At 42.3% G+C, this 25665-nt stretch overlaps 1 protein-coding gene across 2 annotated transcripts in view; it reads right to left on the bottom strand.

Moving 5' to 3' along the window:
* Positions 1–1685: 1685 nt before the first annotated feature.
* PKIA (cAMP-dependent protein kinase inhibitor alpha) overlaps positions 1686–25665 on the bottom strand; it is a 48159-nt gene continuing 24179 nt past the window's right edge. The window contains exons 1-3 of one of the 2 annotated variants that reach the window (XM_068234838.1): positions 22249–22364; positions 6556–6730; positions 1686–2157 (exon numbers count right to left, since the gene is read on the bottom strand). In XM_068234838.1, the coding sequence (XP_068090939.1) occupies positions 2075–2157; positions 6556–6703 (231 nt within the window). In that variant the 5' untranslated portion in view covers positions 6704–6730; positions 22249–22364 and the 3' untranslated portion in view covers positions 1686–2074. Of the gene's footprint in view, positions 2158–6555; positions 6731–22248; positions 22365–25665 lie in introns of those variants that run through there. The other variant, XM_068234839.1, reaches the window with a different exon arrangement.

Below are 25665 nucleotides of genomic sequence, written 5' to 3'. Positions count from 1 at the left end.
CGGGGATTGGCTGATGCTGGATAAGTGTGTTTTCTGGTTGCTTGAGTTTCAATGTTAAAAATAGGCCTAGCGAATACAATACAATACCCCACTCTTCATACATACCATGAACTCTGCACCAGGTAATCACGGAATAGGAAAACCTCACTTGAAGTCCGAGAGCCGTAAATACTCACCTTTAGCGGTGGGCGGGGCGGCTGCTGCTCGCTCCCGTCGTGCCAGTTAGCGGGGAGATTTATATTTTTCTAGTTGAACTAATTGAACGGATGTTTTTCAACCAAACTATGTCAAACTAACTATGTAGGTTTGCGTTGGTTTCTTTGTTTCTACTCAGGATCTCTGATAAGCACCTAGCATAGACCCGGGATCCAAGAAAACAATCCAGAAATACATTCCTGCCATGCACTCAATAATGAAACACCTACAGCATAATCATTTTTTGAAAACCATAGAAGGGCCTGAACACATGATCATTTTTCAGCAATGCACATCAGTCTGTAACATTTATGGTAGAAGCAAAACCGTACCCGTGTGTGTGAGGAGGGTGCTGCAGCAGAAAGGGTGAAGTCACCTGTATTGTCGCCACTTGCTGCTGTGCTCCATCATTCCGACACTACCTCCATCACTGTGTAAGTTACAGCTGAAGAAGGAAGTGTCGGAAAGAAAAATAAAAGTAAGACATTGCAGGCCACAGGAGCTGCGGAGAGTGGCGAAGATTGCGGCTACCTGATCCCACCTGCGCCCCCCCAGATCATGTAGCATTGTTTTTGTTTTTTTTACTTATAATACCCACCTCGGGTTCACTATAATAGGCCTTAGTGAGTTTTGAGATGTCCTGTATAAACGAGACCGAAAGGACGGCCTTTTACTTGGCTGCAAAAAATACAATGCTATGTCTATGCCAGTATTTACAGAACAGAAGCAGAGAGAATCTTCTAAAAATGCAATCATTGCTGTTGGAATAATAAAAAAAAATTAAGCTTTCATTAGAATGACATGCTAGACTTTTTTTTCTGAATTTGGTTACTTTTATTGGTTATTATAATTGATAAACAACCACACTATTATTAAAATATACAAACATTAAAAAGTGCACTATTACATTTGTAACAATACAGTGTTAGAAAGTGATACAGATTTTGGAAGGAACTGGTGTGTATAGTTCATCTCACACACGTCCCAAGTGCATTTATACTTTCTATTTATTATTATCAATAATAATATTATTATAGTGCATCGCCTTCTAGTGTGACTAATCAACTTGAAAAAAAAAAAAAGTTTCATATAGATATTGTACAAGGTAAAAAAAAGTAACAAAAATGTGTGAATTCCACTTGTGATTTTGTGACAGTTGGCTTCACTTCAGTTAAAACATCTAAGCCACAGTGAGAATTTTGAAGTCACATGACACAGTGGATTAATTTTGCTACGGAATACACAGTGTCTTGTACATAACTGCTCCTTAACAGAGCTTTTGTATTGATCAGTTGCTGCTATTTTTAAGGTGGTTAAAAAACATAAACAAATGAACAATTAAAAAAAAACAAAAAAACAACCAGCCCTTGATTTGTGTGATAGCCATTTCACATGTGCGTTTCTTAACTAACTAGGGGTAGTGTAGCTTGTTAAAACGTACCATACAAAACATCTGTAACCAACAAAGCTAATGAAACACAAATACAATATTTTTGATTTTCAACTCATTTTTTTTCTACATTTTGGAAATCTCTTGGGATAATTACCAAAGTTGTAAAAAAATTATAAATGATGTTACAGTGGCACAGACTGAATCCTTGTGGGCTTCTGTGCCACGATACAAATTTTTGTGGCAACCCATTGGTGTTTCTCTAAGATCTCGTGTGATTAGGTGAACTCTGTCCACATTTCAGCCATTGCTAATGAAGAATTTGGGAAACAACCCCTCCCACAGCTGCAGCATTGACTTTTCCTTCAACATGATCCAGTGGTTTCCGCCGTTAGTGCTGGATTCTTTCCATTCAGTGCTAGAAAATGTCATATTGCTTTGAGGCTTGGAACCCGGAGATAGTACTGCTGTGAAGGGTGTCACACTGAGTCAGCTTTCTTGTTTCGGCGGTTGGTTTTGTTGATCTGTGGGTTTCTCAGTAGGAGTTGCTTGTTCATTTTCTGTGTCACCTTCTGTAATACAAAAGAGAGATACATTGAGATATTTAGCCTAAATTTTATTGACAAGGGATGGAGCATTTAAACTCCAAAACTCCATTTAAACTTTGGCAAAATAAATTCTGAAAAGCATTTTTTTTTTTTACTTTTACATCGTTTCCTTTTTTGACCACTAGAGGGCACTCATTACAGTGACATTTCACTCTTGCTGAAAATTTGCTAGAATTATGCATCACTGTTAGGTCCCCTGCACACTGCAAATTCGATTTGCGATTCCCATTTGCGATTCCAATGTTCCCTGGATGCTATTAAAACAAAAAAGAGAAATGCAGAAAAAACGCATCATGCAGTACCGATTAAAAATCGTAAATCGGAATTACAGGTTTGTTTTTTTTCAATTTTTCCTTTTCCAGCGGATTGGCACTGGGGGTTAGCTAGGATTAACCGTGGGGGTGGGGAGTGGTGAAGGTTAGCCGTGGAGGAGGTGGTTAAGGATAGCCTTGGGAGTAGGTGGTTAGGGTTAGACCAGGCATGGGGAAACTCGGCCCTCCAGCTGTTATGGAACTACAAGTCCCACAATGCATTTGCCTTTATGAGTCATGACTGTGGCTGTCAGACTTCTGCAATGCATTGAAAAAGCTGCAAAGTGTTAGTACCGGCGCTAGCTAGAGATGGGTATGGCCCTTTAAGTGGTTTTCACCTCGGCGCTGCTCTTTGAACTGGGTGGTGCCAGTATGCTAATATGGGAAACACAAAAAGGAAAAACGGAGCGCTCCGATGGTGCGTTACCACTTTTAATGAATTAACACGCTTAAAATCAATGCACTTACAGTGTATGTGCAAGAGTTGCACATTTAAGAGGCCACCAGCGAGTCCCCTCTGCGTCCTGTGCCTGGCCAGGGCTAACAGGGTCCGTGCGGATGGTAGGCAGGTGTGGAGGAGGACAAACGCCGGCTCACGATCCTCTCGCCAAGCCGTCTGACGTCACTACGCGTTTCGGCGCTTAACCACGCCTTCTTCGGGTGACGCGACGGCTTTTTCGCATATATACAATTATATACATTTTTTACACAGGGTGCCTACCATCCGCACGGACCCTGTTAGCCCTGGCCAGGCACAGGACGCAGAGGGGACTCGCTGGTGGCCTCTTAAATGTGCAACTCTTGCACATACACTGTAAGTGCATTGATTTTAAGCGTGTTAATTCATTAAAAGTGGTAACGCACCATCGGAGCGCTCCGTTTTTCCTTTTTGTGTTCTGCAATGCATTGTGGGACTTGTAGGTCCTTAAAAGCTGGAGGGCCAAGTTTGCTCATGCCTGGGTTAGACATTGGTAAAGGGAAGGTTCTGAGTATGAAAATAGGTTTATGTTAAGCTATTAATGCCGACAAAAAGGCTTCACTGGGTACCCTTTTTTCCTTAATGCCCGTTTTGCATAGATGGAAAAAAAAATGGAACAATGGGAAACGAACAATCGTCAAAAATTTCCTTTCTGCTGTAAGACATTAGCCACACCATGATAACCTTGAGACTAGAAACACACTAGGCAGAAACACTAGTGTTACGGAAAAGGCTTTCATTTTTGCTGCTTATGAAAATCTATGGGCCACATGTAGAAACGCATACATGTGGTTTTTATCTCAGTGGAGAACCAGAGGAAAGTGTTTTTGCATGTTACTGTATTTTACTCCAAAAATTAATTAAAAAAAACGTAAACCCAAAACGCACAAAAAACATAAATGCGAAAAGCAATCAGCTGAATATTACCAGTCGATTAAACTGGAATTAATAGAAACAGCATGCAGTGCTGCCATCTGTATACTGTATAACACCAATAATGCACACTTATTTTAAAAGGTCATTGAGTAGCCAATCCTTTTATAGAAGCACAAGCAAAATCCCACAGATTTTGTTTGTAATTTTCGTTTTATCAGCTGTTTTTCCTTTGTCGGTGTTAAGCCCCATCTACACGATACGATTCTTTGTACGATTCAATTACGATTCTATTTATGATCTGATTAAATCTGACATGTCCGATCATGATTCGATTTAATTCAATTCGATTTGCCATTGTTTTGCAAAGGCAAATCGAATTGAATCGAATCGAATCATGATCGGACATGTCGGATTTAATCGGATCGTAAATAGAATCGTAATTGAATCGTACAAAGAATCGTATCGTGTAGATGGGGCTATAGTTCTGCACATGAAGCCTGTGTGTGTCCTGAAAGGTGTGTGAGAAGATCTGTCACATGGTACCATATGTCTCTCAATGACCACTTGTCTTCATGCCTTCATTCACACTCTCTCATAGTGTAACAGCTGCATTGCCTCTCCAGCAACTTCCTCTTCACCATTCTCTGACACACCCAATTTGAATATGATACTAAATATAGACCCATGGCTAACAGATAGCTAACACCACCGATTAATTTGTGTTTCCTAAGGCAAGTGCTTTGATCCCAGCTTATTTATATAACATATGTTTGTATACTGCAGCCCATCTTTCAAGGCAGGATACTGGCCATACATTTAATGCTACTGTGTGGAAGTACATTTCTGAAGCTTCCCTATGTATGTGTTTTTCACAATTTGCTATTTAAAAAATAATTGGTGCTATCTCTTCAAACATGACTCCGCAGAACATGTTTTTTTCTCTTACTGGTGCTTGTGGGCATAGTGCCCTCTGGCAGGCAGGTGGCACTTTGATGGCAATTGATAGAGAGCCTGGTTGCGTTCATTTGTCCATCCGCAATGAGTAAGTGTAATATTAAATCATGTGATCAGTCAATAGATTTGCAATGTTCTGATTTGCTATGATCACTTCCTCATTTAGCTAACACAGGAAACAGAAGCAGCATTTAAAAATCTACCCCTTAATCAAAATGCTCACATTCTGTATATCCTTGACTATAAGTCGACCCCGTGTATAAGTTGACTCCAATATTTGACCATCTTAAGCTGGATTTTTTTATTGACTCAAGTATTAGTCTACTCAGCAAAATTAATAAATGCACTCGGGGACCAGGAGGAAATAGCAGTTGCACTTGGGGACCAGGAGGGGTTAATGACTGCATTGCATACTGTATTGCAGGCATTAACCACACCTGTCCCAAAAGTGTAGCCAATAACTCCTCCAGTCCCCCAAGTGCAGCAATTATTCACTTCACTTCCTGCAGCCAAGTATTCCTCACCCCTTTCCTTGTTAATTGTTGTGGGCAGGACTTTCAGACTAGTGTTTTATTGACATTTCCTTTATCAAGAAAGTATAACTTACCACTGGGTAAATTGCTGCAAATGGGAATGTCACTAAAAGTACACATTACTTAGTGTGCTCAGTGTTGTTTCTAGACTTATATTTGAGTATATATGGTACTTTTCCTTGGTTTTTTGCTACACATGCTTGAGCAAATCTTTCCCTGTACTTGTGCAGTCTTGTGTGTACTTAACTACAGGGATACCACTAAAATGCCCGTACCTTTTCCAAAACAGTGACTGAAAATAGCACTTGCCAAAATGGAAGTTTTAGCATAACTTTAAGTGTGGCACAAGAGAATATCAGCCATGACAAACACTCTCCTCATTCTTGTGTGGTCACCAAAGGACCATCTACCTAACAAATACAAATTCTAAAACCTATTGATTTTGGTAATTGCATGTGACCCCTGATTCCCATGTGCTGACACGTAAGCTCTTCTGTCTTCATATTATAAGTAGTGATGGTCAAGTAGATGCAAATAACTTTAAGGTTGATGCAAATGTATGCACAGTTTTATGCAAAATTATGCAGCTTGAAAATGAGCCATTAAAATTTTACCTCAGCAAGATTTGATTGGTTCATTTTCAGGCTGCATAAATGTGCATAAAAATGTGCATATATTTGCATCAACGAAGTTATTTGCATCTACTTGACCATCACTAATTATAATCTGTCAGCATTAAATTACTTGAGGAACTTTAACCAAGGATTGAATTTCATTCCCATCAGTAGCTGATACCCTCTTTCCCATCCATTACATTTCTCGAATAATTCATCAGGGGGTCTGCATGGCTGATATTGTGGTAAAACCCCTCCCGCAGTATAATCTCATGACCATGGTCCTGACAGTGTGCTGTCTGTGAACCTTGTTGCATTGTAGGAAATAACATTTTTTTTCCCAATTGCTAAGCAAGCAGTATCTCCCTTTGTGCATATAACTCTCTGTAAGGAACATCCGATACAGATCACCTGGCAGAACTAAAGATGTCACCACCAGTGATAAATTTCAGAATGTAAACCAGGGAGAGGAAAGATTTTTCAATAGGCAAATACTGACTCAATCATTTATAAGTGAATCCAACACTAAAGCAACTTGTAGCCAAGAGGCTCAATAACCACCGAATGTTAGGCCTCTCCCAGAAGCGATCACTCACCTGGCTTGTTTATGTCAAGCTCTGATAACTTTAGAGCCAGGTCACTTGTGTTTCCACTTGACGTGGTGAGTATATCATGCAGAGCATTCCTTCTTCCCGTTCTTCCAGAGGCTATGAAATCTGCATATGTAGATTCCACATCAGTCATTGCTACCAAGTATCCACATAGCAGTGCCTGTACAAGAGAAACAAAACATACATTTCATTCATAATTAAAGGACAACCGAGGTGACATTTGACATGATGAGATAGACAAGTATATGTACAGTGCCAAGCACACAAATAGCAATGCTGTGTTCCTTTTTTTTCCTTTCTCCGCCTGAAAGAGCTAAACATCAGGTATACAAGTGACAGTTTCGGTCTGGGTTGGACTGGGTCATAACCCTCAAAAGTAATAACAGCCATAAAACACTTTCTTGTAATTAAATGGCTTCTAAGAGCAGAAAAGAGATAAAAAGGGTAAGTAATTCATAGATTGGAGCTCTGGCATACTTCATTGAAGGTGTCACTGCGCAGAGACAATGAAACAGTAAAACCTTAAAGAGCAAGTGACATCCATGTTAACCTAGAAATAAAAACACATATATAAGTAGATAAATACTACTTCTACTTACATAACAGATGTATTGTGCTATCCACGTAATGCTTCCTGAGGAGAAGCAGAAAATCCTATTCTAGGCAGTGGCCATCTTGCCAAGTTAATGCTGACATCATATCCTCCCTGACTCTTGTTTCCCCCCCTTCCTTCTCTTGCTCATTGTGTATTCATTAGCTGCCCTCCTCCCAGAGTCTTCAGACACTCCCACTGAGGTGTATACTAACAACTGCACTGTCTATTTTTTTAGTTATACATCCAATCACTGTCACTGAGTCACCTCAGCCTTGCTTGTAAACACAAGTGATCAGAGGGTGTTTCTAATAAGCAGCTAGATAGGGAAATAAATGGAAGAGCACTAGCATTCAACTCTTTGGCACTAGGGCCAGTGCTCCTTAAGTATGTGATAACTCCAAACTATAACAGCAGAAAACGTTTTGCAAGTTTTGAATGCAGGATTAGCATCTTTATCACTTAATACACTCAGACCAGTTGCTGTTGAAATTTGATTTTTATGGTGACATTACCGCTTTAAAAAACTAGATTTAAATATAAAATAAGTATCTAAAAAAGGATATTTTTAGGAGAAGGAGGATAGATACAATTGTTTTTCTCATCAGTTTATTTTCACCTCGGACATAATAGCATGCCACAAAAAGTGAGCAACTGAGGAACCACAGTCAGAGGTTACTTTCCATAATAAAGCAATATGCTCACTTCACATTTTCTTTAATTTCTGAAAATTATAATTCTTGAGCTAATGACAGTTTTCACTAAAGGTATGATCAGATTATGTAATTAGAGATCATGTGTTACATGGCCAACTAGTATCTAAAAGTACAAGATAGAGTTTTCAACAGAACTGGCGGTGGAGTGGAATAGATCTCCAGATCAAAGATTCTTATTGGCCGTTTAAACAACTGCTCTGCTCCAGTTTTGTTCCAATTTTCCTGTGTTGCATTTTTAAATTAATCTGCCCATCCATTTCCATTTAAATGTGGTGAGGAGAGATGGGGACAGGGAGAGAAATCTGACAATGGTGCCTCCACCATTGCTGTCCCCAAATTTAATATTACATTTAGGCTAATTTCACACCAGGACGTTGCGTTAGAGGGGGCGTTAAGGTCGCATAACGTCCCCCTAACAGAACGCCTGGTGGTGCTGGATCTGGACGTCAGAGTGAGCCGCGTTGTGCCGCTCACTCTGGCGTCAGTGATGCCGTGATGCGCACTTTTGTGCGCATGCGGCATCAGGTGGTCCCGCCGGCCAATCGCCGCACAGAGCGGCCGCTCCAGGAAGTAAACACTGCACGTCACAACGTGCAGTGCATATTAATTAGCCATGTGCCTGGCCGCTCTCCGCTCCTCCACAAGATTACTGAGCATGTGCAAGCAGTCTACAGTACTGCATGCTGTACGTTGTCTTGTGACGCAGCGTTACAATGTAACGCAACGTGGGCACTGTGAACAGCCCCATTGATTTTTCATTACTGTGCGGTGGGCTGCGTTACAGGCTGCTCTAACGTGCGCCTGTAACGTCCCACTGTGAAACCAGCCTAAATATGAAAATCAGGGAATAATACACTGACTTTATCTAGGAATGAAAATGTTTTTGGTTCAATGATTTGTTTACGTAATAACAGCGTAAATATTTACGATCAGATGGAATGGATATTTCATCTCTATTCTCCCTGTCCCATCGCTATTTATCCCCTTTAGCCTTCAGTGTTGTTTCACCTTATGCCTCCAAGCAACTTTCACCTCCCATTCATTCATCAATAACTTTATTACTACTTATCATGCTGAAATGATCTATATATTGTTTTTTGTGCCACCATTTAGGATTTCTTTGGGTGGTACATTTTGCTAAGAACTATTTTATTCTAAATCCATTTTAACATGAAGATTAAGAAAGAAATGGGAAAAAAATCATAATTTCTCAGTTTTCGGCCATTATAGTTTGAAATTAATACATGCTACCCATGTATTTTATTTGCCCATTTATCCTGGTTATTACTCTGTTTAAATTATGTCCCTATCACAATGTATGGTGCTGATATTTTATTTGGAAATAAAGGTGCATTTTTTCAGTTTTGCGTCCATCACTTATTACAAGCCCATGATTTAAAAAAATAACAGTAATACTTTACTACATACATATTTAAAAAGTTCAGTCCCTAAGGTAACTATTTATTTATTTATTTTTTATTGTATTTTTTTCTCTTTTTTTACAAAACAAATTTTGTGTACCAATTGGGCAGTGTGGGAGGTAAGGGACTCATTTTAACAGAAAAAAAAGTCATTATCTGGAATTTTTTTATTTCCAGATGTAATTTTACTATTTGGCCACAAGATACCCTCGGAGCATACTTCTGTATGCGTAGTATAACTACGCAAGCAGAAGTAAAGCGTGGATGGGGCAGAAGGGGATTTATGAAAGACAGAGCCGTCTCATTGACAGTGTTGGTCTTTTATATGGGGACTTAGATCAATGAATGGGAACTGTGATCCCATTCATTGATCTCCGGGATAACGGAAGGCGTCGGGAGCACGCGCCATCGCGTGCCCAGCTCAGTGGCAGCAGGGCAGGCTATCTGGACGGATATATCTGTACAGATAGAATTAAGTGGTTAAAGAGTACCTCCAGTGTAGTTTTAAGTACAATGAAATACGATTAATGTAATCCTTATAGTTCTTGAATGTATGTTCAGTGATTGAACAGTTATATAACTCACCTGTTCGCAGTTAAATGGGCATTTTTGTTTAACCACGCCCCAAAACTCACTAAAGAAGTCCAGAGTTATTTGGCCACCCCACAGAGCTCTGGACATCTTTAGCAACAGTTCCCAAATTCCCATCAAACGGGTAAATTATATCAATTTTAAACACAAACTGCGCCAACCAATCAGACACTGTCCACCTGTGTCACAAAGTCACTTAACTTAAGTCACACTATTTCCAATTTATGAGTGTTTGCTATCAAGAGTTTCAGTCTTATATTGATGAATTATGATGTTTGACGGGGGCTCCTCTAAATTCAATAACCGTTCATCTGCAAAAAATATTTTTGAATATAGTGCATTACTGATAAAATTTACAGTCCCAGCATGCCAGCAGTTAATTAGTGAAACCATGTGTGCGCCTGTTCCACACTGTGTCTTGTCACACTAATTATCCCCCTTCATAAAAGCAGCTCACCAAACAACATTCAACTCAGAGTTCAGGTGGGTTTAATGCTTAAATCACAAGTTTTAGGCCAATCTCCAATCCAAAGTATTAAACTGTGTTTATTCCAAGATTCACCCTTAAAGGATACCACAACTGACATGTGGCATAATGAGATAGACATGGGTATGTACAGTGCCTAGCACACAAATAACTATGCTGTGTTCCTTTTTTTCTTTCTCTGCCTGAAAGAGGTAAATATCCGGTATGTAAGTGGCTGACTCAGTCCTGACTCAGACAGGAAGTGACTACAGTGTGACCCTCACTGATGAGAATTTCACCCTTTTTTTATCTCTTTCTTACTCTCAGAAGCCATTTTCTTCTAGGAAAGTGTTTTATAGTTTGAATTTCTTATCAGTGAAGGTCACTCTGTAGTCACTTCCTGTCTGAGTCAGGACTGAGTCAGCCACTTACATACCTGATATTTACCTCTTTCAGGCAGAGAAAGAAAAAAAGGAACACAGCATAGTTATTTGTGTGCTAGGCACTGTACATACCCATGTCTATCTCATTATGCCACATGTCAGTTGTGGTATCCTTTAAGAATGTATATAGGGGTAAGGTAAGATTTCACAATGGACAAACATTGAACAAATAATTTCTAAATGAATATTGTAAAAAATAAGCAATTTTATTCCATTAAGTTATGCATAGTAAAGTTCTAGTTAATAATAGGATTCACCCTTCCTACTGCATGAGTAGCTGGATGTGTCAGCAGACTGGCCCACCCATCTGAGATTTTATGGATTAGCCCAAAACCTCAGTCAGATTTTACTACCTATTGTGAGTGACAGCAATACAAGAAAAACAGTAAAACATAATTTAGGGCTGGTGCACACCAATTCTCAAAAGCGTGATAACTGCTATCACAACAGTTATCAAGCGATGTGCAAAGGTTAACACGTGAACAGCATTCGTTCATGTGATAAACGAAGGGTTGCGCGTGATTACGTGCGCGTTCTACGCGAAACGCGCACTTGATCGCGTGCAAGCCTTTGTTTATCACTTGAACTAACGCTGTTTGTGTGTAAACCTTTGCGAACGGCACATCGCGTGATAACTGCTGTGATAGCAGTTATCACGCTTTTAAGAATCAAGCCCCAAGAGCGGTTCTGAGTGCTTTTAAAAACGCTTGCAGTTTGAAAACCCATTGGCTAATGTATTTCAATGGGATGGAGCTCACCAAAGCGATTTGATTTTTTCCCAAACGCAAACTCCGGTCCTGCAGCATTTTTGCTGATTTCTGAGGCGATTCAGCATCAATGTTAAGTATAGGAAAGTGGAAAATCGCACTGAAAAGCGCTAGATCAGAGTGATTTTCCAAGCATTTATGTTACAGAAGCTGTTTAGTTACAGCTTTACTGTAACAAAAAAAAAATTGTACACCAAAACACTCCAAAAAATGCTAGGCATGTGTAAAAAATCGCTCAGCACATGCCTAGAATTGCTCTGAAAAAAATGCTTCAAAAAACGCTAGCGTTTGCAGATACGCTAGAGGTTTTTGGTGTGCACTGAGCCTTATAGTGCATTTTACTATGGAAGAAATGTACATTTTATATGTATGCATACATTTACATTTTAAATTGTACATTTTTTCTGCAGTAGTTCTTCGTTTACCACTTCCCAACCACAGGTTTTCTTTACCCTTAAAAACCAGAGCAATTTTCGCATCATGAAATGATTTATATATGTTGTTGTTGTGGGGTTTTTTTTGCAACAAATTAGTCTTTCTTTGGGTGGTACTTTTTTAATGCATTATAAAAAGATTAAGAAGAAAAAACATGAAAAAAACACAAACATTATTTCTTAGTTTTCAGCCATTATAGTTTTAAAATAAAATGTGCTACAATAGATAAAACCTACACATTTTATTTTCCCATTTGTCCCGGTTATTACAGCATTTAAATGGTGTCTCTAGTACAAATTTATGGTTATAATATTTTATTTGGAAATACATTTCTGTTTAGTGTTTTTTTATATACTATGTCAATAATTACAAGCATTTATTTGCAAAAATAACAGCAATGTACCCTCATAAAATACATTTATGTATTTTTTTTTAAATTGTCATTTTTTTTTACAAGTGTTTTATTTTGGTAACTATGGGGTAGGAGTAAAAGGGGTTAAAAACAAATAAAAATGTATTTATTTTTATATATAATAGAGTTATTTGTATAATAGTGTATGTGGGTGTGTTTTTACTTTTTGGCCACAAGATGTCGCCACACTTAATTCCTGTGTACTGTGAACAATACACAGGAAGTGCTGTGTATGTGATCTTTACTTTCACTTAGTGAATGAATACCAGTATCTCCCTGATGCCAACTTTAATTCATTGCAGGCTCTGTGATTGGCTTTGGGAACAACCGTTCCCAATCACTGATCACGGTACGGCAGGATAGTGATGGAAACTAATGGGAGCACTCTGGCGATCGTGAGTGGACAGGTAAATATACAAATGCGCATATCTATGCACCTGGTATGCAAATAATAATAATTTTTAAGGGGCGTAGATATGCGTAGCAGCGATGGGGAAGTTTAATGTATATACAGGTCATGTAAGGGCTCAAATAAGGTTCTCATTAGGAAGCATATTTGACTTGTCTTTTTCAGGGACAAATAGCATTTTATGTATAGAAAAGCCTATAGATGGGAAATATGAAGACTGCATTGGATATTCAAGTTGCTAACTTGGTTGTAGGGGTTGGAAGGCAAATCTTCAGCAAAAAGGATGTTGAGAACTTTGCTGATCTGCGTTTGACAATTGTGCTGTTTGTTTGCTGTTGTTTTAGTTTTTGTGTGCCCCAGTTTTCATAAATAGATTGCAAATGTTGAACGGGAAGATCAGTAATACAAGCCAAGTTGACAGCAACTGTGTATTCCATTCTAAAAATAGAGTATTAAACAGATTGATGAGTAATGAGATATTCAAAGTGATAACCTTCAGCACATTAAATGCTGCAATAGGATCTGTATTATTCAGGAACATTATCTCGATCAAAAATGGTTTCTTTACTGCAAATGGTCGAAAGACTAGAAATGAAATATGGGTTGATTTCTGCGCAAGCTTGTTCTACAGGGAAAGCAGAAAACGAGGCGACTTCCATGTAAAGAGCTTTACTAAGAAGAGAAGATTAACACTATAAAGAACTTTGAAGTTTCAGCTCAGAAACAGAATTGGAATCACACGGCTCAATGTCTAAGCAGCAATGAAGCTGATCTGTGAACACAAGTCATGGATGAAAAGCCAGCAGGCAGCTTCGCCACATGGAAAGACACATGATGGTATATAAAAGAATTAAAAACAAAAATGAGGTGGCTTACCTCATTCACAACAACACTTATGGTAAAGTAAGAAAATAGTTTATTTACACCTCATTTTTGTTTTTAATTATTTTCTATACTTGAACGCCTCTCCACTGTGTGTCTTTCCATATACATCCCCCCTTCAGAGGGATGTCCTCCTCGGCCCCCAGGGCTACAGGCCTTTTTCTGCAGAGAGCGACCTGTACAGGCCGTGACCTGTCCGCGTTTGGAGGTGCTTATCCTCCACAGGCGCAATAAATAATCGATCTGACAGTAAATCGAACAGAAAATCTCATAGTGTGTACCCAGCATAAAGCCCATCCTTTGCAAAGTCTGTCTTGTTGTGCATTGGGATATCCTTTGTGATGCCCCTGCAATGAACTCAGTTGTAAGGGCCTGTTTCCTCTCGTCAGTTTTCAGGTGCATTTTCTGCACAGAAAAACTGCAAACAATATTAATCAATGGGATAGTTCACACTTAAGGCCCCGTTCACATTACAAACACGGACGGGCACGCATGCGGAATGCAACGCGTACGAACGCACGCCATCCGCGTTTGTATGCGTTGCGTGGCTGATCCCATCACTGAAAAGTGAATGGGACAGCCACGCGTTTTGGCAAAAAATGCGTGCAGCATGCGTTCCCGGACCGCACAGGTCCGGAACGCATGCAGTGTGAACATCAGACAGTGCACTCTATGCACTGTCTGATGTCGTGCGTGTCGGCCACCCGCACGCGTTTCCAAAACATGGCTGGAAACGCGTGCAGTGTGAACGGGGCCTTAGTATGTTTATCACATGCAGGAACTACAATTGACAGCAATGCAAAACTGTCAGACAACTCATGCAGAGAAACTGAAGCACAGAAAAACTAACGAGTGGAGACAGGCCCTAATGTATCATGCTGTTGCCCTTCTGTTGCTGCGGACTATGCGTGCTACTCACCTTTCATCTTCAGAAGCATAACAAGACCCTGCAGGGGAAGCAGCCGCAGGGTCCCCGGTGGGGAAAAGTTTATTTTTCCTGAACTGGGAGACTGACAGCTAAGGGTGCGGAGAGAAAAAGCTTTCTGCTCTCTGCACAATTGTTCTAATGGCTGCATCTGCTCAACCACTGATAAGGAATCATACAAAGTTATGCAGACAAAGATTTGTAGACAGTCCCTATTCGGTGTACAACAGGGTCTTGTGCATAGAGCGCCCTGCCCCCTCCACTTTCGAAGTGCAGTGTACTGTAGCTGGAGAAGTCTGCAGAGCCAGTTTTGCTCCATCAGAGATGGACAGAGTGAGTGCAATAAGCTGAGGCTGGGAGCACACTCGTCTCTCGTTTTTCTGTATGCGTTTTCTGCACACCAGGTGCTTGTAGCGCTTCACTGCTGTCTGTTTTTATCTGCATGGGGAAAACACATTAAAGTGTGCACTAGCCAACTGAACAACATTGGCTTTCAGTTTACCTGTGCAGAAAGTGTGTGTGTGTGTGGGGGGGGGGCATCCAAAGTTTCGAAGGGGGCCCCAGTGATTTCTAGTTACGCCCGTGTTCACCTCTTTCGTTCACCAGCCTTTTTCAACGGAATAGTCCTTATTGCTTGAAGTTTTTTCTCTCATCTGCCACTTTCTAAACACCCGAGATACTGTTGGACGAAAAAATCCTAAAAGAGTCCGCTCTTCTTGCACTGACGATTATCCCTCATTTAGGCCCAGTGCACACCGAGCGGTTTTTGGAGCGATCCGCCGGCCGCATCTGCCTGGAAAAATGCTTGGCTAATGTATTGCAATGGGATGGTGCACACCGGCGGTTTGAGGTTTTTGCCAAGCCGCAAACGCGCCTCCTGCTGCGCGTTTGCGGTTTGCTAAAAAACCTCAAACCGCCGGTGTGCACCACACATTGAAATACAATAGCCAAGCGATTTCACTGGCTGATGCAGCTGGTGGATCGCATACAAAATCCGCTTGGTGTGCACCCGGCCAAATATCTGCTCTCTGCTCCCAAAACCGCTAGCGTTTTGACGATCTGCTAGCGGTTTTGGTGTGCACTGGGCCATAGAGTCGCTTGAATCTTTCATCTTACCCATTTTGACATTAACTTTCATGATATCTACATCGTCCGAAGCTGAGCATTCCTTATATAAGCTTTTCTGCGTTGTCACATCACTCTACATCACTGTTGGACTGGTTTACTGTCAAATAAGGGGCGTCTCTAATTTTTGGGCCATTATCACACGGCCCCTGCCATTATTGAATTGCTGATAAGAACTGCAAAGAACTAATAATGCAGGCACACAATTTTCAACGAGCAACAAAGAATAGAACATGTTAGAAGCAGGTTATTCAAAGGATTGACAGACACTGCAGATATTTTACCGCTAGTATGGGTACAGAGCATGGTGTATTGTGTGTACTATAAGTGACAGGCTAGTATTACAAGATGGAGTTAAAATAAATAATGTAAAAATATGGCATTATGGAAACACTGATCTGCATAGTGGTGATAACTCGTGCAATTTACAGGCAATTTACAGCAAGACAGAAAGAACAGAAATATATTATAATCAGGTGCAGTGCTGTCTGGATCAGGAAATGTCTGTTAAAAATTGAAAATGGTCTAAAGAAGGGAGAAAAGCAATAAATATCCAAATTACCGCTATACCTGGGTCTGTTCTCAAGTCTGAATTTGGCTGGTCTTTTTTCTGATGTTTGTGCTTTCTCCAATAAAATATGTATGAGTAACTGATGTGCTGTGGCCTCCTTTGCATCTAACCATTGCTGAGTTAGTAAGAAAAGTGTACCAGTCTTCTGATGATTCTCCAGGATGCCATAAAACTGAGTGGTATTTTCTGTCTTTGTTAGGTATTGGAAGTTCCACTAATGTTTTATCAGTATTTTGAGTACAAAACTTCACGTTTTTCTTCATTTTCTGAGTCTCATTCTCTAAGTGGAAAAGATCATAGGATCGCCCCTGCCAACTCTAGATCTCCTCCGCACTGCCAGAATGAGGACAAGGGCCAGCAGGATATCACATGGCCCTTCCCACCCTGGCAATAACTTCTTCAAGCTCCTCCCATCGAGCCGCCGCTTCAGAGCCATTCCCTCCAGAACCACCAGTAGCAGGTGCACTTACTTTCCCCAGGCTGTCCTCCTACTGAACTCCTATTGACCTGCCCATGCCCCACCTCTAGTGCCCAAGTTCTTCCCTTAAAAGCATTCTTAACTTTTAAAAAATACTATTTTACTTAAACTTAAAGGATTGTTGCCATGCTACACACCAGTTATTTGACATGACACACGTCATGTTATTAAAACCAAGAATAAGAGCAAAATAAGATCAGATGCAGGCTTCTTTTACATCAGCTTTGCCTGAATGTACTTCTCTGGCTTTGATACACCTGCCCCATTGTGATGGCGATGGTTCCATTTACAGATATTGTGACCAAACAATGCCCATCAATACCGTGCAGTGACTGTCCACTGGTAAGCAAACATTGGTGGCTACTGATAAGCAGTTCCCAATGATAGGTACATATCACTGACACACAGATTATTTTACTAGGCATATAGTACTAATGGGTATATATTTTTGGCAAGTAGATGCCACTGAAATGCAGATAATATTAACGCGGAGAATTCCAGGCAGAGACCACCAACAGGTAGAATCTATTGACAGACAGATCCCAGTGATACAACCCAGTGGTAAACGACACCGTCTAGCAATAGAACTCATGACAGTGCCCACTAAAAGACCAGACCATCAGTAATACAACACAATACCAGTATATGACTCCCCCAAATTACATAATTAGGCAGCATGTCCCCAAATAACCTAATGACAGCAGGCATGTCTCACAGATACATATGTCAGCATCAGCTTGACCACAACACAACATAATGGCAGCATCAGCATTTCCCCCAAATGACATAATGACCTGGATATTCCGCAAACAACATAATGGCAGGCAAGTCCCCAAAAACAATACATGGGCTAAGCAGCATCAACCTTTAACTTCTACAGTGTTATGGAATATGATGGTACTTAACAACCTCTGCAATCACACACCAACTTATCCATTATCTGTCATTCACTCTGCATCCTCTTAGAATCTGTCAGGTGTCTACCACAGCATGCCTTGTGTGGCTGCTGATGTGATACGGAATGTCCAATCTAAACAGCACACATTTCACAACATACATACATGATTGGAGTGCACAACACAGCCCGGACCAAATGTCAGTGCTGGTGGTACCCTGTGGCCAGCCAATCAGCATGCAGCAATCATTAGAACAAGATGCCTACATTCCATGACTGATACCAACTGATGTAGTAAGAAAAAAGCCAATATGGATACAAAAACCTGTATTGACCAGCTAAATTTGTCCACCTTCATTACTAAACACAAATCCTCATTTGCACAAATAATGTAAGACCCCAGCCCTGATTCTGAATTGCAAATGTTTATTAAAGTGAGAGGGATATGGAGGCTGCCATATGTTTTTCCTTTTAAACAATACCAGTTGCCTGGCTATTCTACTGATCCTCTGCCCCTAATAATTTTAGTCATAGAACCTGAACAATCATGCAGATTAGATGCTTGACTTAGAGTGTATCCGTGGCGAACCTCGGGTATAAAAACAGATAATTACCTAAGAAGTGGGAAGCCTCAGGATCCTATAGAGGCTTCCCACGCCATCCTCTGGTCTTTAGTCACCGAGGATGGACCCCAGAAGATTACCATCAAGGGCTTGTCAGTAATCACATCGGGGCCGCGCCGCTCTTTAGGCATGAGCGCACTGTGCTTGCGCGAATATGGCTATAGTAGGCCGAGCCGCTCGTGCATAGGACCTCGCACTGCTGCAGCATGGCTGTGCTCGAAACAAAAGGAGTGCAGCCCAGATGTTAAGGAGGGTCCTGAGCAATGGCAGAGGATCCTGAGAAGTCCCGCGCCGCCCATGAGGCGGGGGTGAGGCAAGTTCCTCAGGCGGCGGAAGTGAGGGGCGGCACTTGCCTGGCAGTTGGGTGCCGAGCTGGAGGGGGTAGGAGACAGGAAGGGGGACAGTGGGTACAGCGGCGGGGAGGGGCTCTGACCCCCCCGCCTCACCTGGGTCCCCCGTCCACTCTCTTGCTCCAGCTATGAGCGCAGCGTGCATCAGGCAGTGGGCGGGGAAGTAATTACTCACCTCTTCCTTCCGGGTTCCAGCATTGTGTACCACTGCCTGTCACTTCCTGCAATGCCGCCCACTCTATTTCCCCGACCGCTACCTGACACATGCTGTGCTCATAGCTGGAGGGGGATAGCGGACGGTGGGACCCCAGGGGAGGGGGGGGGTCCGACCCCAGTCCCCACCGCTGTGCCCGCTGCCCCCTTCCTGGCTGCTACTCCTTCCAGGCTAGCTATTCTGGGGGCAATTATACTACCTATCGGGGGGAGAAGAGGGGCATCCTCACAAGTTTGCCTCAGGCTGCAAAAAGTCTAGAACTGGCCCTCACCGGGAGACAGTGTCGGAAGCCTCTGGAGGATCCATAAGCTTCCCTCTCCTTAGGTTAGTATTTACTTTTAAACATTTATTATGCATCGGGCTCTCTTTAAGTCTAAATGGATTTGCCACATGCTAGTCTCAGGTGTGTGATTCAGACACTACTGATGCATGAAAGATCAGCAGGATGCCAAGCAACTGGAATTGTTTAAAAGGAAATATATATGGCAACCTCCTTATCCCTCTCACTTCAGTTGTCCTTTAAAGGATACCAGAGCTGAAATATATAATAAAAACGGGGAGAGCAGGCATGTATATGAAGCAGTCCTCATGCCCACCACTATCCCAGTTCTCCTCCGTCCCCTTCCTTTAACTGGCAAATGCCCCCGCAACTACTTGATGGTCGGTCGGGCAGTAGTGCACAAACTCTGGCCCGGCTTGATCGCGCCCGTGGCTGGGAGCACTCTGCGCATGCATATGATGTCACAACTACGTTGTGCACATGTGCAGAAAGGTCCCGGACATGGGCACGCGTTTAAGGACATAAAGCATTTGCCAGATAAAGGAGGGGAAAGGAGGAGAATGGGGATAGCGGTGGGTAAGAGAACTGCTTCATACACATGCCTGCTGCCCCTGTTTTTACAATATGTTTCAAGTGAACCTCCAGACTAAAAATTGACTCAGCAGCACTGAAAAGGCTTGGTGTTTCTTTAACAGTTTCACAGCATCAGAACTTTGTTTTTCTTATAGAAGTCTCATTTTTAGCTGCACAAAAGAAAACTGCCCGGGCTTTTTTCCCCTGATGCTGTGCAAAGCATGATGGGATTTCTGATTTTGTTGTTCTCGTTCTGCTGTTTTGGTGCAATTTTTTTTTTTTTACATTTTGAATTTGACATTTGAAGCCTAGCGTGTGCAGCTGGGAGGGGTTATCAGGACCCAGGATAGTTGGAACTGTGTCTCCTGCTCCTTGTCACCTCCTTTCAACCAAAAAGATGGCTGCCCCCATGACAAAGATGGCAGCCCCCATGAATCACAAACATTTGCCTGTTCTTTTAAAACAGGGTGGGTAAGAGATTATATTACCTATCTATTCTAATTAACATAACTAATGTAACTTGATGACAGTATGTTTGTTTAGGCTGAAGTTCCCCTTTCAGCTCTGGTATCCTTTAAAGGCAAGATGTCCTGAAGACAGAATGTGATGAATAGCGGAAAAGCCGCCGCGTGTTCTGACAGTAAGGCGACTGATTCCGCGTCTGACACGGCGGTTTTTCCGCGTCGGCATGCGTCTGGGTTGTCTGGAACTGGTGGTGCACATGGGAAGAATGGCGTGGGGGCCGCCACGTGTTCTGACGGTAAGGCGGCGGATTCCGCGTCCAGTGCGGCGGTTTCCCCGCAGCAACATGTGTCTGGGCTGTCTGGACCTAGTAGTGCACACAGAGGGAGAGCTACGCATGCGCGCACTGCAAGACAAGCTCTTTATACCAATAGGAGGAAGATCAGCTGATCAGGACGGTCAGCTGATCCCTGCTCAGTCAGCTTTACTATATATATCTCCTGCTGTTCAGTTGCTGGTTGTCTGGCGTTGCGAATGCCTACGTGTTAGCACTCAGACCTTAGTCAGATCCTTCAGTGTGGTGGAACCAGGAGGACCTGGGAATCCACGGTTAGCCAGTTACTGTATATCATCTGTGTTATTCTCTAGCATAGTTCCAGGGTGTTGAGATCACGGCCCTCACACCCCAGACTAGGAATACTGTATATCATCTGTGTTATTCTCAAGCATAGTTCCAGGGTGTTGAGATTACGGCCCTCACACCCCAGACTAGGAATACTGTATATCATCTGTGTTATTCTCTAGCATAGTTCCAGGGTGTTGAGATCACGGACCTCACACCAGTGGCGTAGCTAAGGAGCTGTGGGCCCCGATGCAAGTTTTACAATGGGGCCCCCCCAAGCACTCTATACATAACAATTGATACGGCGCACCAAAAGCTGCCAAGAACAATCACATGGTCAGAGGAGCAAGAAGGGGATGGGGAACAGTTTGTTAATGATTACCACTATTCAAAGTATCTATAGAAGTGATTATTAAGAGCACAGGACCAATAGAGAGCTAATTTTGCAGTTAAGGGAGGGCCATTCGGGGCCCCTCTGGCCCAAGGGCCCCGATGCGGTCACAACCTCTGCAACCCCTATTGCTACGCCCCTGCCTCACACCTCAGACTAGGCCTTGTTCTGATAACTGTTATGACCTGTAGCGTTCCTGACTATTCTTCTGATCTCTGATTTGGTACTTTGCATATCTGATACTCTGTTGCCGACCCGGCCTGTCTGACCTTCTGGCTGTCACCCCCCGCAGGGTGTCCAGCCTTTCCGCAGGGGTCCCCTGCTCTACAGAGGGGACACTGCTCCTTATCAGTCAGGGACTCCCTCTCCAGGTGTCCTTGACTGCAGTAAAGTCTTCTCTTTTTATTGGACCATCTGCTACCCCGGTGGTCCAAAGGTTACTGTTGCACCAAAACACTTACACACTCAGGTGTCTAGAGGTTAGACATATTTGATTATTGGCAATTCTGCAGATCCCCAATAATCAGGTATATCTGTATTCTTGGGGATACTGCAGATCGCCAAGAATCAGATTCTCTCTCTGGTTGCTGACACCTATCGTTACACAGAAGTGCTTGGACCTGCTGACAATAGTACTAAATTCACCAATGTTAAATCATCTGACTTTCAATGATAAACAACGTAGTGAATCAAAGATAAGTAAAAAGACTCCTGCATAAGCTCGGCCTCCTGCACAGTCCTTCATCATGCCTTGGGTGACACATGTGCTATGACACAGCACATCAGCAGACTGGGCACAGCCTCAAACCTCTCCACATTTACGAGCTTACATACGAAATAGGAACAAATGCCTGGCTTGGAAATTCCTTAAAAAAAGTACCTCTTCCAAACGTGGAAACTCCAAATTGTATCTCAGCACATTCAGCCTATGGCACAGTTATCTGAGACTTCACACTTGGATGGTTTGTTAAGATTGCAATCGCCAAGGGATGAGCAGAAAACACTACAACAGTGCAATCAAGCAGAAATACTCACTTTCCAGTTTGTTGCATACGGAAATCCTCGAGGAGGAGACCTCACAAGTGATATTTACATCTCACTGCTGCCAGTTTGCTGCCTCCATTGCTGCTGTTCTATTTATGGTTTGCTATGTCATCACCTTGCTAAAGACTGAAACAGCTGCCCCTATAAATGACGTTCAGATTTCTAATAAGTGCTGGGCAGAGGCACTCACCAGAGCTTGATAGCTCAATCCCAGTTCTCCGGTGTGTCAGTCCAACACAAACACTCTTATAATATAGGTTATGTTACACATACATAGAATAGTATCTCTGAGAATGATGTAACCACTACAAAATTGCACTCCACAAACAGCCTTTCAGTGTTCATTTGTGATCATCTGGATACACACTTTTCACTGATCAATCCAATTAGCTAGATTTTCTTGGGAGGTGAGCCATAAAACATGCATTGTTGTTAAAGAGACACTGAAGCGAAAAAAAAATTATAATATGATGATTTGTATGTGTAGTAGAGCTAATAAATAAAATATTGGGAGCAGAGACATAAGTCTAATATTGTTTTCAGTACAGGAAGAGTTCAAGAAAATCTGTATTAAGAAAAAACGCCCCTGGGGGGTACTCACCTTGGGAGGGGGAAGCCTCTGGATCCTATCTAGGCATCCCCTGTCCTCCTTTGTCCCACGGTGGTGGCGATACAGCTCCCTGAACGGCGGGGATGTAAATATTTACCTTCCCGGCTCCAGCGAAGGCGCAGTATCGGCTTTCGGCTCCAAAAGAGGCGTAATTAGCCGATCCCAGTTGGGTCCTCTCTACTTGGCAGGCGCAAGTCTCCTGTGCCTGCGCAGTAGAACAAACCCGACCGGGATCGGCTATTTCCGAACGGAGAGCCGCAACAGCACCACCTGCTAGAGCCAGGGAAGGTAAATATTGAAGAGCCTGATAAATTCCTTCTGAGGGGCAGACATAGACCACCGTGGGTTGGAGGAGGATGGGGGAGTCTCTTTAAGAAACCTCCAGTTGTAATCAATGCAATAGAGCCATTGAGCTCCATGACTTTCAAAGCCGCAGAGAGCTCTGTCTTCTGAAGCTTGTTATCTCAACTGTCAATTATTGTATTTTCTTTTTCTCTGCAGAGAAGGGTTCAAAGGTTCACTAGCCTGCTCTGTAAAATCATTTAGAATGCTGAGTAGTGTGTAAACTGCATGTAATGCTTGGAGGTTATACTTTGACCACCCAAAGCAACAAGGCTGGTAGCTGAATAATGGAAGAGGCTACACAGGTTGCCCAGAACAACTGTAGCTCTGGGCTTCCGATATCGCTACAAAGAAGACATAATGGCAGCGCAGTGCGATGTTGCGCTGCCTAGCGATAGCAAGCATTCAGACAGGTACAAGACAGGGCTATAGATTGGAGCGTAACTAGTAGCAACCGCAGCTCACAGTCACGTCCACAGAAGCAGAGCAAGCAGGCTAACAACAGTCACCAGCAAGGATCCACACAGGCAAAACTACAGGAAAGAACATAACTAATAGCAACTGCAGCCAATAGTTACGTTCCCAAAACTATTGTAGCAGGAATACTACCAGTCACCAACGTGGTGAGGGCAGAATCCAAGCTATCAGGATAATGAACTTCACTGACCCATTGCGCGTGCAGCGAACTTCCATCACACATGGAAACAAGGCAATACACAATGATACAGAAAAATAACAAACGGCTCAACTAAATATATATTGGCAAGTCTGCATACTGTATATATTTATCAAGAAACTAGCTAAAGCACAAGTAATAAGGTCGCATTGAACTACATTAACAGATCTAATACAGAGTAACAAAGTGCCCAGCAGACCAGCATACTGACCGCTATGACGGGCAAGGTCTAAAAGGGGAGACAGACTTTTATGCCGGCATCAACCAATGGATGCAAGTACAGTGGGTTGCAAAAGTATTCGGCCCCCTTGAAGTTTTCCACATTTTTTCATATTACTACCACAAACGTGAATCAATTTTATTGGAATTCCACATTAAAGACCAACACAAAGTGGTGTACACATGAGAAGTGGAACGAAAATCATACATGATTCCAAACATTTTTTTACAAATAAATAACTGCAAAGTGGTGTGTGCATAATTATTTGTCCCCCTTTGATCTGAGTGCAGTCAGTTGCCTATAGACATTGCCTGATGAGTGCTAATGACTAAATAGAGTGCACCTGTGTGTAATCTAATGTCAGTACAAATACAGCTGCTCTGTGAGGGCCTCAGAGGTTGTCTAAGAGAATATTGGAAGCAACAACACCGTGAAGTCCAAAGAACACACAAGACAGGTCAGGAATCAAGATATTGAGAAATTTAAAGCAGGCTTAGGCTAAAAGATTTCCAAAGCCTTGAACATCCCAAGGAGCACTGTTCAAGCGATCATTCAGAAATCGAAGGAGTATGGCACAACTGTAAACCTACCAAGACAAGGCCATCCACCTAAACTCACAGGCCGAACAAGGAGAGCGCTGATCAGAAATGCAGTCAAGAGGCCCATGGTGACTCTGGACGAGCTGCAGAGATCTACAGCTCAGGTGGGAGACTCTGTCCATAGGATAACTATTAGTCATGCACTGTACAAAGTTGGCCTTTATTGAAGAGTGGCAAGAAGAAAGCCATAGAAGTCAGAAAAGCATAAGAAGTCCCGTTTGCAGTTTGCCACAAGCCATGTGGGGGACACAGCAACCATGTGGAAGAAGGTGCTCTGATCAGATGAGACCAAAATGGAACTTTTTGGCCAAAATGCAAAACGCTATGTGTGGCGGAAAACTAACACTGCACATCACTCTGAACACACCATCCCCACTGTCAAATATGGTGGTGGCTGCATCATGCTCGGGGGGTGCATCTCTTCAGCAGGGACAGGGAAGCTGGTCAGAATTGATGGGAAGATGGATGGAGCCAAATATAGAGCAAACTTGGAAGAAAACCTCTTGGAGACTGCAAAAGACTTGAGACTGGGGCAGAGGTTCACCTTTCATCAGGACAATGACCCTAAACATAAAGCCAGGGCAACAATGGAATGATTTAAAACAAAACATATCCATGTGTTAGAATGGCCCAGTCAAAGTCCAGATCTAAATCCAATCGAGAATCTGTGGCAAGATCTGAAAACTGCTGTTCACAAATGCTGTCCATCTAATCTGACTGAGCTGGAGCTGTTTTGCAAAGAAGAATGGGCAAGGAAATCAGTCTCTAGATGTGCAAAGCTGGTAGAGACATACCCTAAAAGACTGGCAGCTGTAATTGCAGCAAAAGGTGGTTCTACAAAGTATTGACTCAGGGGGCCGAATAATTACGCACACCCCACTTTGCAGTTATTTATTTGTAAAAAATGTTTGGAATGATGTATGATTTTCAATCCACTTTTCTCATTTGTACACCACTTTGT

The sequence above is a fragment of the Hyperolius riggenbachi genome, chromosome 5 (assembly GCF_040937935.1).
Source record: "Hyperolius riggenbachi isolate aHypRig1 chromosome 5, aHypRig1.pri, whole genome shotgun sequence".
Taxonomy (NCBI): Eukaryota; Metazoa; Chordata; class Amphibia; order Anura; family Hyperoliidae; genus Hyperolius; species Hyperolius riggenbachi.
Note: the sequence above shows the minus strand (reverse complement) of the source record. Positions and strands in the feature narration are given on the sequence as shown.